Source organism: Nerophis ophidion, linkage group LG17 (genome assembly GCF_033978795.1).
Source record: "Nerophis ophidion isolate RoL-2023_Sa linkage group LG17, RoL_Noph_v1.0, whole genome shotgun sequence".
Classification (NCBI taxonomy): Eukaryota; Metazoa; Chordata; class Actinopteri; order Syngnathiformes; family Syngnathidae; genus Nerophis; species Nerophis ophidion.
The window spans coordinates 28078389-28093767 of NC_084627.1; the positions used below are offsets into that span (position 1 = coordinate 28078389).

General features: G+C 38.5%; 1 protein-coding gene across 1 annotated transcript in view; it reads left to right on the forward strand.

Annotated features, from left to right (window-relative positions):
• The window catches only part of ulk1b (unc-51 like autophagy activating kinase 1), a 69776-nt gene that overhangs the window by 29212 nt on the left and 25185 nt on the right, over positions 1–15379 (forward strand). Inside the window, exons 5-17 of the mRNA XM_061876702.1 lie at positions 3835–3871; positions 4008–4181; positions 5012–5085; positions 5349–5450; positions 5933–5991; positions 6152–6234; positions 12070–12123; positions 12248–12339; positions 12516–12681; positions 12790–12844; positions 12934–13020; positions 14653–14796; positions 14877–15019. Coding sequence (XP_061732686.1) covers positions 3835–3871; positions 4008–4181; positions 5012–5085; positions 5349–5450; positions 5933–5991; positions 6152–6234; positions 12070–12123; positions 12248–12339; positions 12516–12681; positions 12790–12844; positions 12934–13020; positions 14653–14796; positions 14877–15019 — 1270 coding nt within the window. The remainder of the gene's footprint in view (positions 1–3834; positions 3872–4007; positions 4182–5011; positions 5086–5348; positions 5451–5932; positions 5992–6151; positions 6235–12069; positions 12124–12247; positions 12340–12515; positions 12682–12789; positions 12845–12933; positions 13021–14652; positions 14797–14876; positions 15020–15379) is intronic.

The following is a 15379-nucleotide window of genomic DNA, read 5'->3' on the forward strand; positions in this document are numbered from 1 at the left end:
ATACAGACCATCATGAAGACGCTTTCTGACCGTCTTTTCAGGATGTTGTTTAGTAGCGGTCTTATTTACGTGCCTGCACTTTGACAGTGTCTTCACCCTGTCATCTTTGTTGTAGTTTCTTACGCTTCCAGAGCGAGTCTACTGACCGATTAGGTTCGCACAACACAGTAATTTGTGTTAGACATGGCAGTAGGCTGAATGCCCCATAACAAGAAGATTGAGAAAAAGAAGGAGCTGATTGACTACGGCGAAGACTATAATGGCTGACGCACGCAGATTTACGGCACTTATTCAGATCCCAAACACACAACAGCAGAAACCAATGGGTGCAAAAAGTTGGTTTCACATAATCTGGTGAAACTAAACGCCAGATAATGTCTGTTAACAAGTGCCATTTTGGGCTCCTTACACACACACCAGCAAAGTACGTCTGACTACGGTAGCCGTAATGCTCCGACAATCCCATCAAGCATTGCGGATTTGTAGTTAACCAAAGTCGTACTAAAACATTTTGACAGATTTTTGATATACTTGTGTAACCGTACTTGCTAGCGACATTTATTGAACAGGCTTTCAACCTGCAATCCACATGTATCTCTTACAAAACCCAAAACCAGTGAAGTTGGCACATTGGGAAAATCATAATAAAAACAGAATACAATGATTAGCAAATCCTTTTCAACCTATATTCAAAAACACTGCAAAGAAAATGTACTTTTTGCAAATATTAGCTTATCTGAAATGTGATGCATCCAACATGTTTCAAAAAAGCTGGCACAACTGGCAAAAAAGACTGAGAAAGTTGAGGAATGCTCATCAAACACTTACTTGGAACATCCCACAGGTGAAAAGGCTAAGTGGTTGCCATAATTGGGTATAAAAACAGCTTCCATGCAATGCTCAGTCATTCACAAACTAGGGTGGGGCGAGGGTCACCACTTTGTGAACATATGCGTGAGCAAATTGTTTAAGAACAACATTTCTCAACCTGCTATTGCAAGGAAATAAGGGATTTCAAAATTTATGGTCCATAATATCATCGAAAGGTTCAGAGAATCTGAAGAAATCACTGCACGCACGTAAGCGGCAATCCCGTGACCTTTGATCCTTCAGGCGGTACTGCATTAAAAACCGACATAAATGTGTAAAGAATATCACCATATGGGATGAGGACCACTTTAGAATACTACTGTCAGTAACTACAGTTTGTCGCTACATCTGTAAGTGCAAGTTAAATTTATTTTCTGCAAAACTAAGCCATTTATCAACAACACCCGGAAACACTGCCGGCTTCTCTGGGCCCAAGCTCATCGAAGATGGATTGATGCAAAGTGGAAAAGGGTTCTGTGGTCTGACGAGTCGACATTTCAAATGGTTTTTGGAAACTGTGGACGTTGTGTCCTCCGGACCAAAGAAGAAAAGAACCATCCAGATTGTTATATGCGTTAAGTTTAAAGGCCAACATCTGTGATGGTACGAGGGTGTATTAGTGCCCAAGGCAAGGGTAACTTACACGTCTGTGAAGGCACCGTTAAGTACATACAGGTTTTGGAGCAACATATATTGCCATCCAGGCAACATTATCATGGACGCCCCTCCTTAAGCCACGTGTGACAACAGCTTGGCTTCATAGTAAAAGAGTGCAGGTACTTGACTGGCCTGCCTGTAGTCCAGACCTGTCTCCCATTGAAAATGTTTGGAGCATTATGAAGCCTAAAATACCTGTTGTGGTACATGAAGAAAGAATTCCACCTGAAAAGCTTCAAAAATTGGTCTCCTCAGTTCCCAAACCTTTACTGAGTGTTGTGAAAAGGAGAGGCGATGTAACACAGTGGTAAAAATGCCCCTGTGCCAACTTTTTTGCAATGTGTTGCTGCCATTCAATTTTAAGTAAATGATTATTTGCAAAAAAAAAAATAAATAAGTTTGTCAGTTCGAACATTAAATATCTTATCTTTGCAGTGTGTTCAATTGAATATAAGTTGAAAAGGATTTGCAAATCATTGTACCGTATTTCCTTGTTTTGCCGCCGGGGCGCTATCCATCCATCCATCCATCATCTTCCGCTTATCCGAGGTCGGGTCGCGGGGGCAACAGCCTAAGCAGGGAAACCCAGACTTTCCTCTCCCCAGCCACTTCGTCTAGCTCTTCCCGGGGGATCCCGAGGCGTTCCCAGGCCAGCCGGGAGACATAGTCTTCCCAACGTGTCCTGGGTCTTCCCCGTGGCCTCCTACCGGTTGGACGTGCCCTAAACACCTCCCTAGGGAGGCGTTCGGGTGGCATCCTGACCAGATGCCCGAACCACCTCATCTGGCTCCTCTCGATGTGAAGGAGCAGCGGCTTTACTTTGAGTTCCTCCCGGATGGCAGAGCTTCTCACCCTATCTCTAAGGGAGAGCCCCGCCACACGGCGGAGGAAAGTCATTTCGGCCGCTTGTACCCGTGATCTTATCCGGGGCGCTAATTAATTCAAAACCTCTTTTCACTCATGCGCTTACCAAAGGCATGCGGTAAAAGTAAGCATGCGCTAATAATTTTAAAACCTCTTCTCACTCTGGCACTTACCAAAGGCATGCAGTAAAACATTTGAGTGTGATGTAAGCTTAGACCTTAAATCCTGCTGAATCTTCTTCCCTTTATGCGATTTCAAATTACCGGTATTGAAATCAGCCTCCTCCATTTTGAAAATGTTGACAGGGGATGTGTCACTCTTGACGTCACGAGTTTGACAAGGCGGTAACACTAAGCATGCGCTAATTATTTTGTGAAGCGAGTTTGACCCGGCAGTAATTCAAGGCAGGCACATAGTATAAGCCCTGTGGCAATTCAAGAAAATACGGTATTCTGTGTTTATTTACGATTTACACAACATGCCAACTTCACTGGTTTTGGGTTTTGTATGTGTGGATGCCATCTCCTGGTCACACATATACTGTGTGCCATAGAAAATTGGTTAGAGATCAGTAAGCACAACCAGATTCTATACACGCACGAGGCACACTCTGTTGTAAGGTGCACTGTTGATTTTTGGGAAAATGAAAGGCTATAGTCCTAAAAATATGATTATATGTATGTAAATATTTAACTGATATTGTTATACCCCTATTCTGTGTGTTTGTCTGATTATAATTGTGATTAAAAGAAAGTAATCATTCAATGTTCTTGAAATTTTTAAGTGTCAGCATTGGCATGACCAATACTGACCTTGGTATGATAGTCAAAGTAGCCAAACTTTAGAAGAATAAGTGCTTATTACATTTATTACATGGCTCCCAAAAAGTGTTGATCCAACCATGCTACAACAGAAAGTAACAGAGCGATATAACAGGGGATTACTGGGCACTACTTACACCAAGGGTTGGGAACCTTTTTGGCTGAAAGAGCCATGAAAGCCAAATATTTTAAAAATGTATTTCCCTGAGAGCCATGTAATATTTTTTAACACTGAATATGACTAAATGCATGCATTTTTACGTAAAACCAATATTTTTCAGAGTATATTTAGTCTGTTATTTGTTTTAATAACATTGTTATTGTGAAGTTAAACAATAATAAATCAAATACGTCTTAACAATTAATGCGACTTCGCGAACAGGTGCGGTAGAAAACCTGCATGGATTAAAATGCATGAGAATTTTTTGTATTTGAACGTTATTTGTAAGACTGGGATTACCAGCTGAATTATTCATTACTTATCGTGTTAAGCCAGATGTAGTCATCAAAAGAGCCACATCTGGCTCGAGAGCCATGGTTCCCTACCCCTGACTTACACCATACTAAACTGTACTACTCTGTTCTAGTGTTTGTTAATCTTATTTTTTTTTTCACTTTGTAGTACTGTAACGGCGGTGACCTTGCTGACTACTTACATTGTAAGTACAAAAATTCAATCTCCCACAGACATTTTTTATCATTTGACAAAAAGTCAATAAATGGTGGGAAAAAAAGACTTTGACAAAATAAAACTTTTGTTGTCTAAGTGGCATTGACATTTGTCTTTTTGCGTAGCGAAAGGCACGCTCAGCGAGGACACAATTCGTGTTTTCCTGCAGCAGATTGCGGGCGCCATGAGGGTCTTGCAGGCTAAAGGCATAATCCACAGAGACCTCAAACCCCAGAACATTTTGCTTTCATACCCGCCAGGACGCAAATCCCACTCCAACAACACCTGCATCAAAATTGGTAAGTTTCGATTTCTCGCATACACAAATTAAATGTCATAGTCACAAATGTCACTATTTAAAATATTTATAAGATACCTTTTCTGATCCTATTGTATAAATCATAGTTGTTGCAACACTTTCGTACAGGGCTATTCAACTGGTGGCCCTAGGGCCATATCCAGACTGGGAATGACCCCTTTCCGGCCCCCGAGTTGAGTTCAAAACTGAGGAAACAACATTTTTCAAATTCTTAATGACATGAGAGTGCTCCTGTGGTACAAAGGAACTTAGACCACTATAAACACGTTGGCAGATCCTTGCATTGACATTTTAACCTTGCTAGCAAACAGAAAACAGGGGTCCAAACTTGTTTTTGACATAACTAAGGTGGTCCCTTTGAAGTCTTCTTTTTGCCGGTTACAAATGTTTTTTTATGTGATTCATGTAACTAAGGTGTTGCTGTAGCTTGTTTACTTCAGATTCAATCAGGGGTGTTCCTCAAGGTTCCATCAAATAGTACATATGGACATCTGACGTTAACAATATTTTTGCCTGAGTGGCTGGACAGGACTGATTTATAAAAATGAAATAAAAATGCATTTTTTTTTTACTTGAAAAGTCTTGTGGGTCAGATTGTGGATGCTGGCGGGCCATAGTTTAGGGACCTCTGGTCTATTGAATATAACTTCTATAATGTATGTCTGTTTAGAGAAGGCAAGATATTGTCCAAATTGACATACACATTGAAAATAAATGACCTCCTCAAGGACTTGTCGTCGTTAAAAAATCTGAGGTCATGTAATCCCTAATTTAAACACTTGTGTCTCAACCCTTCAACTCTCTTCACAGCGGACTTCGGTTTCGCCAGGTACCTTCAGAACAACATGATGGCCGCAACACTCTGTGGCTCTCCTATGTACATGGTGAGAGTATAGTCTGTTTTTACACATAAATGCAAGCTTCAAAAAGCAAGCAGTTGAAAGTCTTAATGACACTTCTCTAAACACAATGAACTGAATCTAAATCCTTGTTGCTTTGCGCTGTGACCTTGTTATAATGAGGCAGATCCAAGTATCTAAACCAGTGCTTTATAATAAAATACATGCTTAATCACTTCATTACTCAGCTATTAGAGACCAATGAATGTATTGATCTTAGTTCTTTTTTTCTTCTAATTTTTTCCAAGGCACCTGAGGTCATTATGTCCCAAAATTATGACGCCAAGGCCGACTTGTGGAGCATTGGAACGATTGTGTTCCAGTGCCTGACTGGGAAGGCTCCTTTCCAGGTAACACTATTGAGTACACTACAGTACAACTAAAAAATAATAAATAAACATTGTATGAAAGCTAAAGGTATTGGCATTCTAATGAACACAATGAGACATGCTCTAATAAATTAAGTACTCCTTCCCTAGCTCCTCATTGATAGAGCTAAGAGAGCGCAAATATTGGACTTCACCTGGGAGAACATGCACAACTCCACATGAATGTTAATGGTGTTACCTACAGCTCCATTGTGACATGTCAGCTTCAAAGTTAATGAAATGTCAGTTCACTAAGTGGTAAAACACCCTCTGCAGGTTTGGTCGTCTATTGAGAATCATGTCTTAGAAACTAATTTCAAGCATTTGCCTTGAAACTGAACTTCCACAGCTCTGTTGCAACATTATTACAATGTTTCTGGTACTTGCTCTTCTTTCTCGCCTCACAATTTGACACCAGACTGCCATTTAATATTTTGCTATTTAACGTTTTTGTCACCTTCTAGGCAAGCAGTCCCCAGGATCTTAGGATGTTCTATGAGAAAAACAAGAACCTCAGCCCCAAGTAAGTATCTGCTGTAATATGACCACATCTATACCAAATGTTGAACATAAGTTTTGAGGATAAAAGTGGAGCTACATTTTCTTATCTGAGTTTATCTATCCTCCTTTAGTTCTTTAAAAAACCCAGCAGCACAGAGTGATTATTGTCCTGCCTTTTTCAGCATTCCCAGAGAGACTTCCAGCCATTTGAGGCATCTCTTACGGGGCCTGCTACAGCGCAATCACAACGACCGCATGGACTTTGGTGGGTGAACAGACTGTAAACGTATCGAGTGTTTGATGCAAACCTGCACTAAAATAGCAGATAACGAGTGGCATGAACATGGAAGGCTTGTTTGTGTACTTTTAGCACTTGGATGTGCATGGTGCATGGTAAATCAATTTTTGATCATGTGGAATTTGATAATTACAGTATTGTTTGTATTACTTGGGTTTTAGTGTATAGTTTTTGTGTTTAAAAGCATTTGAGAAAATTGATTTCCCTACTTGACAATGTAAAGCAAAGTGCCCAACCAGTTTGCTGCCTAAAAGGGGCTGATACAGAGATCAAATCAGGAAGATAGCTGTGTTTGTGTCACGGTAGTTCATGATGGCTTGTGGCATGACCCCAGGACCCAGAAACGTAAGGTGAAGTGTAGGTAAAAACTTACTTCAATGATAGAAAACAAGGGAGCACCGACATGAATAAGTCAGTGGGCCGTGGATGATACAAAAACTCGGCAGAAGAAACCGTCCCCTTCCCACAATTTTTTTTCTTTTTTTGTCTTTTGTCAACCTGTTTTTTTTCCTGGAAATCCACATTTTGTGTAAATATCTTGACAAATAGTGGTCCTAATATTTCTAAATGGGCAGGCAGCTGTTCACACATCCTCATGCTTTTTGTATCATTGAGGGCACACAATTGCATTTATTCAATATAATATTACATATACAAAGGTAGGGAGGGGAATTGAAAAACAGTCTTTGTTCAGAACCGGTTCCCAGTTTATCAATTCTTTGTAATCGCTGGCCATTTTTCAAACGGTTCCCTTAACGATTCTTCTGGGTGAAGATGACGTGCGTACTGACATAGCTTACAGTTTTTGAAAGCTTACAGTTTCTGAGACTTTAAAATCAAGGTTTTCATAAACTGTATGCCAAAACCATCAAAATCAAACCAAATAAAAGGCTCAACATATCTCACTTTACAAGTTTTAAGTTAATATAACATGTTACGAAATGTTACATTCTTTTGTAATTTCCACATGATTTATTTTGTTGAGTTCTACAGACGAATAGAAATTCCTTATATTTATTTTCAAAAAAGTTGTTTTTATGCTATGTATGCGCATCTTAAGACCTCACTGTAAGGTTTGTAAGGTCAAGTTACCTCTAAACTACCTTGAATTGAAAGTGATATCGGAACCGGAAAAATATTATAAATTCCAATCCCTATACAAAAGTAGAACTGGTTAGTCACACTCTAGCAATACAAAGAGAATCAGTTCTGGTCCAGTCTTTTATTTTTTAACTGATTGACATAAACGTACATGAAAATCCCTTTTTACCCATTTTCCCAGGAAATTTCCCAGATAGGTTGAAAAATACACAAACACCACTAATGAACATACGACAATGAACCAGCGGCGTTCGTTTGACTACAATGGTCAAAAGAACCAGGAACAGGAACAAGTGGGGGAATCAGCGCTCTGACCAGCGTTGATGTAGCGGGAAATGAAAGCGCACAGGAAGTGAAAACACGGAAATAATAACACTGAAACAGAAATAAACATCAAGCATAGGAAAACAATACAAACGTTCAAAACAGTCATGACGGATTATGACAGTTTGATTGGTTTGAATGAAGTAAGAAACAATATTCTTATAAGTTTTTTAAAGCAGTAGATAACAAAACACTACTAGTATTAGTAGGGTTCCCCAGGCTGGCAAGGTCAATAATTAGGGATGTCCGATAATATCTGACTGCCGATATTATTGGCAGATAAATGCTCTAAAATCTAATATATATAATAGGGAAAATAGGGTTATGCAGTCAATGTTTCTTAGTGAAGTGACTGAGAATGAAATATTATCTGTGGTTTACATACTAAAAAACAAGACTTCAACAGACAATAAGGGCATTGACATGAGTATAATAAAAAAACACAATTGATTGCATCATTAAACCATTGCATTATATAATTAATTGTTCTTTTAAAGTAGGGGTTTTCCCAGACAGTATGAAAACAGCTAAGGTTATACCTTTATTTAAAACCGGAGATAAACATACATTTGGTAATTATAAACCAGTATCTCTCTTATCTCAATTTTCAAAAGTGCTTGAAAAACTGTTTGTTAAAAAATTTGACTGTTTTATTGAAAAACATAAATCATTAAATGAAAATCAGTATGGATTTCCATCAAATAGGTCTACGAGCTTGGCCATCATGAACATTATTGAAGAGATTACAACTGCAGTTGATCAAAATAAATACACAATAGGAGTGTTCATTGATTTAAATAAGGCATTTGACACTGTAGATCATCAAATTCTAATTTCTAAATTATATACTTATGGAGTCAGAGGAGTTGCACTGGACTGGTTAACCAGTTATTTACATCAACGACAGCAATATGTTGAGATCGATGATCATAGGTCAGAATGTATGAATATTGAATGTGGAATTCCATAAGGTTCGATTTTAGGACCCAAACTTTTTACTTTATATGAGGGTTGGGCAACGATTAAAATGTTTAATCGAAGTTAATCGCACTATTTCTCTGATTAATCGCGATTAACTGCATTGTATACGCAAAGCCCAATAATGAATTCAAAAGTAGTGTGTAGTGCACCTTTATTGGAATATTCTCCCACATGAACAAAAGCGCCAAAACATTTGTTGTGCAAACACAATTTAAATCGGTCCTTGTTAAACAGTAGCAGTTAAATAGGAAATTTTATGAAAATCAACTCAAAAAATGTAAATACAAACATTTAAGCTTATTGCCACTGCCAGGGTATTTAAGTTATCCTGTTTGTTATGGAAAATAAATATAATCTACATACAAATCTCTGAGCCACAATCATAACATCTGAACAGGCAATTTCTGAGGTAACAGCAGAAAATTTTTTTTTTATCAGGGATCTTATGTTTAAAAAACTTATATTATAGGTAGTGGGCTGTTTTAGGGAATTTTTGATCAAATTATCCGTAGTAGCAATATTAATAATGTTGTGTTTATTCTGCGTAGTGGACTTAAAATAATTATGACCATATCTGTTTGCTTGGTGCTTTGATAAACTGAACGCATATACATGGTACTATATTGTAATGTTATGAGCCAGGGGAAAAAAGAACTACCCTACCCAGCATGTAACAGGAGTGACGAGCATGCGCGGTAGCCCGGTATAGGTTGTGTCGCCATGACGGCATCTTGTATGTTGTGATATGCACGCTCTGAAAGTAAACGTTAAGAACTCAGCCAACACGCCTCGTCTGCATGATTCATAAATAGACAGACAACACATATACTCCGCTGCTTCACAGGCAGTATTCCCATGCTAGCTAGCCGGTCTAGCAAGCACGCGTCATTCAGTCCAAAACGGCCCGATCTATCCACATTCAGAATTGTCTGGCGGTCGTAAGTGATCCCGGAGTGACCACACTGTAAGCCAGCCATGAAATCTGCAGAATTGTCCGGTATTTTTGCCAAATGTTCCATCTTTACCAAGAGCCCCTCGAAGCCGAAGCGCATCGGGGCGCTGCCATCTTGTTAAGAAAAGGCGTTAACAAAATAAAAGCATGTAAACAACATACGCAAATGTGCGATAAAATAATTGTTGGCGTTAATAGATTGATGAGTTTACTCGTAATTAACGCATTAATTTGCCCACTCCTACTTTATATATAAATAATATTTGTGAGGTTTCGAAAATTTTACAGTGCGTATTATTCGCAGACGATACAAATTTACACTGTTCAGGAGATGACTTAAAAATTTTAGCCAATAATATTGAAGAGGAAATGGTTAAACTAAAATTGTGGTTTGATATAAATAAATTATCTTTAAATTTGGAAAAGACTAAATATATGGTATTTGGTAATAAAAGCAAGATAGACGTTAGTTTATCCATAAGCAATGTGAAAATTGAGAAGGTGTCTGAAATTAGATTTCTTGGGGTCATCTTAGATGAAAAGCTCATATAATGCATGTGAAAAATAAGGTATCTAAAAGCTTATTTATTTTGAACAAGGTTAAATATAGTTTTCCATACAACACAATGAGAATGTTATAATGCTCAATTATTCTACCTTATTTCAATTATTGTGCAGAAATATGGGGAAATATATATTATAGCAACATAATGCCTTTATTTCTTTCACAGAAAAGAGCAATTCGTATAATTTTTACAGTAGGATATAGAGACCACACAAATCCACTCTTCATTAGGTCAGGATTACTAAAACTAAAAGACAATGTAGAATTGAATACTCTATTAATGATGTTCAAAGCGAGAAATAAAGTTCTTCCGAAGGACATACAAAAGTTATTTGTGTTCACATCTGAAGATGAGAACCACAGAAGGCCGTATGACTTTAAACATCCAAGAGCGCGAACAAATTTGAAACAAATGTGCTTGTCTGTTGTTGGTGTGAAAGCATGGAATTCTCTAAACAAAGACTTAAAAAGCTGTAAGAATATCTTTGTATTTAAAAAGAGTTATAAAAAGAGAAAACTGAAATTATATCAGACTGAGTTTTAATTTAGATTGGACGTGTCATTGTGAAAGTGCTTAAAGGAAAATGGAAAAGTATGTGGGAGTTTGGGTGTTGGTGTAGGGAACAGTTATAAAGTCATCTAAAATATTGTAATTTGTGTTAAAAAAGGGGCAGATAAATATAAGAATGTTATTCTTCCATCTGCTCCTTTCTGATCATGGAAATGTATAAGAAAAAAAAAGAAAAAAACCAATGAAAGTGTCAATTGTACGTAGCTTGTAAATATGCATTTTCATGAAAGGAATAAAAATAAATGATGATGATGATGATGATATCGGAAATGATCGGTATCGGTTTCAAAATTATTGGTATCTGTTTCATAAAGTAAATTTTATGACTTTTTAAAACGCTAGTTCAGAGTGCCAATAAACCTTAAAGGCACTGCTTTTGCGTGCCAGCTCGGGCACATAATATCTACAGCTTTTCACATAGACAAGTGAATGCAAGGCATACTTAGTCTACAGCCATACAGGTCACACTGAGGGTGGCCGTATAAACAACTTAAGCACTGTTGCAAATATGCGCCACACTTTGAACCCACACCAAACAAGAATGACAAACACATTTCGGGAGAACATCCGCACCGTAACACAACATAAACACAACAGTACAAATACACAGAACCCCTTGCAGCACTAACTCTTCCGGGACGCTACAGTATACTCCACCCCACAACAAAATTAGGCATAATAATGTGTTAATTCCACGACTGTATGTATCGGTATTGATTGATATCGGTATCGGTAATTAAGATTTGGACAATATCGGAATATCGGATATCGGCAAAAAAGCCAGCGGACATCTCTATCAATAACCGTACCCTGTTTCCTTGCAGTGTAACCCCGATCAGTACTTTTCATTTGCAATTGCTTCACCATTCTCAATCTTCTCACAAAGAATGGGTTTATCCCTCCTTACAATGCTTTGTGAAAGTTCAGTCTTTGCGTTTGAATGACTACAGATTTAGGTCTGAGCCTCATGTTTTGTTCTTGTTTTTCACCTTCTTCCTGTATTCAAACAGGAAATGACAATGCTGAGATGATGCGGCAACACAATACAAGAAAGCCGCATTAAAAGACAGCATAATAAAATTGAAAAAACAAAATACTTCACAGAAAGTTTATTGTACATAAAAATAAAAATCAGTTTATTTCTTTAGAGAATTGTTTGAATATAATTTAGTCTAAGAATCCAAATATGTACAATGAATGTGCTACTAGTTTATAAATACTGTTGCATTAACTGTTGTTCCTTTAATCATTGATCTTCACATCTGCCAATTGTGTCCTAACCCCCACTGTATATTTTGTTACCCACAGATGAGTTCTTTTCACATCCTTTCTTGGAGGCTGCCAGCTCATCCATCAAAAAATGTATTTAACAGTCTCTATTAATAAAAGTTATTTTAATCTTAATTTTTGAATGCTTTTAATACAAATGTAATGTCATTCTGTGTTATAGCTATTTTAAATTGATCCATGTTTTGTTCTCTCACAGCAACCCCGACTGTGACGATGACTTGCTTCCCAAGTTCTGCGTCTGCCAGCTCTTGCAGCAGCTCCTCCACCTCTCACCTGGCCTCTCCTCCGGTTTGTTTCTTATCATCTTTGCAGTGTGTTTTGTCTTCAAATGATTAACATAAAATCTTTGTGGTGTGAAAAGGCCACCCAGGTAGACACCTCATTAGCCTTCCTTTGCATATGCAATTTCACTCCATTGTGTTGTTCTCCTTAGACTATTCACACATACTTTCCTGCCTCTGCAGCAGTCCCTTGCTGAGGGTCAACATTTGCGTCCCAAAGCACTGGCCTCTCCCACTCAGGAGGCCACTGGGTTTCTTCTCAAAGATTCTTCCGTAGGATGCGGCAGCAGCAAGAACTCCTCCTCCTGTGACACAGATGACTTTGTCATAGTGCCTGCTCATTTCAACAGTAAGACTTTTTTCTCCTTTGGATTTCCCCCCAGATGTGAAATGAAGCAGGCAAATTGTCCTAATAACAGATAATACAAATATAAGATAATGTGGTTATCTCTTACAGCGGCAGAGCTGACAAGTGAGAGCAAAGTGCTACAGGACAGTCTAATGAACAGCGGGTAAAAAACATTTGACTTCTCTCCTTCCTTTGTTTTAATAAACATTAAATACTCATATTGAATCCTTACTGCCCCCCTCACTTATTTAGCTCCCTGCTGACTTCTACTGGCTTGTGTGTTCAAGCCAAAACACCACCTCACTCGCCCTCCTATAGTGGCTCGCCAAGTCGTGTCAGGTAACATCACTGACAGAAAATGCAGTGTATATTCATTTGACTACTTACAACTCAATAAAGCTGTATGAATACGCCTTGAAAATGTCTGTGAAATATTAGTTGTTAAAGGTAATCAGTTTTGGAAAGTTTGCAGCTCCATATTAATTAGTTGTAATAATTGCTAATATGTTGTCAAGAATCAATATGCGTACTTTGCCTGATACTCTTAAAAACATTTTTCATTGCGCTTGCAAATAAGTTACAGCAACAACAACTCAGCGCCTTATAAATGTTTGTGCTTTTAACGCGTCTACAGTAAAGTGCACCGCCGTTATGATCAGTGAAGTTCAATCAAATTAGAAAGGAAATTTTTTATTATCACAAAATCTTCTGACATTTTGGTCATTGCTTTTAGGAAATAAGTCATTGGACAAAGGAGAGCTTTAAGGGCACAAATCAAATGATTTAATTCAGAGCCAATAGTAGGACATTATTTAATTGCTATTGTTACACTGCCATACTGTTTTTTCTGATTTATAATTGTGATCAAAAATGCCATCATTCAATGATCTTGAAATTGTTACCGGTAAGTATTAGCATTGGTGTGACCAAAACCACCTTTTTAACTCGTTAGTATTGGATCGTTACCTAAATTTATAGCATATCCCACAATTAATGTAGAGTATCCAAACAACAGGAGAACAAGTGTTGATTACACTTCAACAGAAGTATAGATAGAACCATGCTATAACAGAAAGTAACCATATATTAACAGTAGATTAACAACAGTTTTGACAAAGAAATACAACTCTAGAAATGACACAATACCACTTACCGTATTTCCTTGAATTGCCGCAGGGCATATAGTATGCGCCTGCCTTGAATTACTGCCGGGTCAAACTCGCTTCCCAAAATAATTAGCGCATGCTTGGTATTACCGCCTGGTCAAACTCGTGATGTCACGAGTGACACTTCCCCTGTCATCATTTTCAAAATGGAGGAGGCTGATTTCAATACCGGTAATTTGAAATCGCATAAAGGGAAGAAGATTAAGAGCTATTCAGTAGGATTTAAAGTCCAAGCTTACATCACACTCAAATTTTTACTGCATACCTTTGGTAAGTACCGGAGTGAGAAGAGGTTTTAAAATATTTAGCGCATGTTTACTTTTACCGCATGCCTTTGGTAAGCGCAGGAGTGATTAGAGGTTTTAAATTAATTAGCACCCCGGCGGCAATTCAAGGAAATACAGTATGTCCGCATCCAGACCTTTGTTACTTGTTTTGAAATGACCCTATTATCATTTATATGCCAAATAATATTTTGTGCAATATCTCTTCATCGTAGGTGGCTGCAGTATATATCGCAATACAGATTTTAGGCCATACCACCCATCTCAGGCCTCCTACTGGCCTGGATTATACTGTACATTGCAGTAGTCTTCGTTTTGTATATTGCCATTTTTGGTTAGAGAACAACCTTATTTATGGCAGGTGTTGTAAGTTTGTAAGAGTATTTGACCCCAATGTGCCAAATGTGTCTATTTTTTGCAATGGTCAACTAATGGTTTGCTATAGTAAACTACAACCAAGCCTGCTCTCTTATCTAATTGGTTCTTTGAGGAATGATGTTTCTTTCGACTGTTACTGGCAGGCCTGGTGAGTCCTCGGGGAGTAACTATACAGGTCACAGTGGAAGCCACGGTCACTCCTTACCAATCCCAGTTCCCACTCAGGTCCACAACTACCATCGTTTGGAGCAGCATCTTTACACAACAAAACAAGAAGGCTCGCCAAGGTCTGTGTCTGCCAAGATAAGCACTGATCTGCCAATTGTCACCCACTAGTGTTTGACTGACACGCACTTTTCGTTGTAAGGCTGTGTACTCCGGTGCATCGTTGTAGCAGTGGAAGCCCGGTAGGCTTTGTCCGGACCGGGCCTTCTCCACCTTTTGGAACCGTAGCCACCACCCGAAGGCTTTCGCTGGGAGGAGCAAGGCCATTTCAACTCTCCCCTCAAGGTAGCTTGATGGGCTCCTAACTTAACTTACACTGAATCTTTTACATACCTACATTCTGATTTTCTATATCATGATTTATTACCGCTGCGCAGCACCTGATTGTCTTTATGAGAGTTTCAACTGCAGATCAATGTTCCATCCATCCATTTCCTACTGCTTATCCCCTTTGGAGACGCGGGGGGCGCTGGTGCCTATCTCAGCTACAATCAGGCAAAGGGCGGGGTGCAGATCAATGTAGATCTCCTTTATTTTTTTTCAGATATAATGAGCTCAGTCAAGACGCTATGTAAGAACAAGGCCTGCACAATATACAGTGGGGCAAAAAAGTATTTAGTCAGCCACTGATTGTGCAAGTTCTCC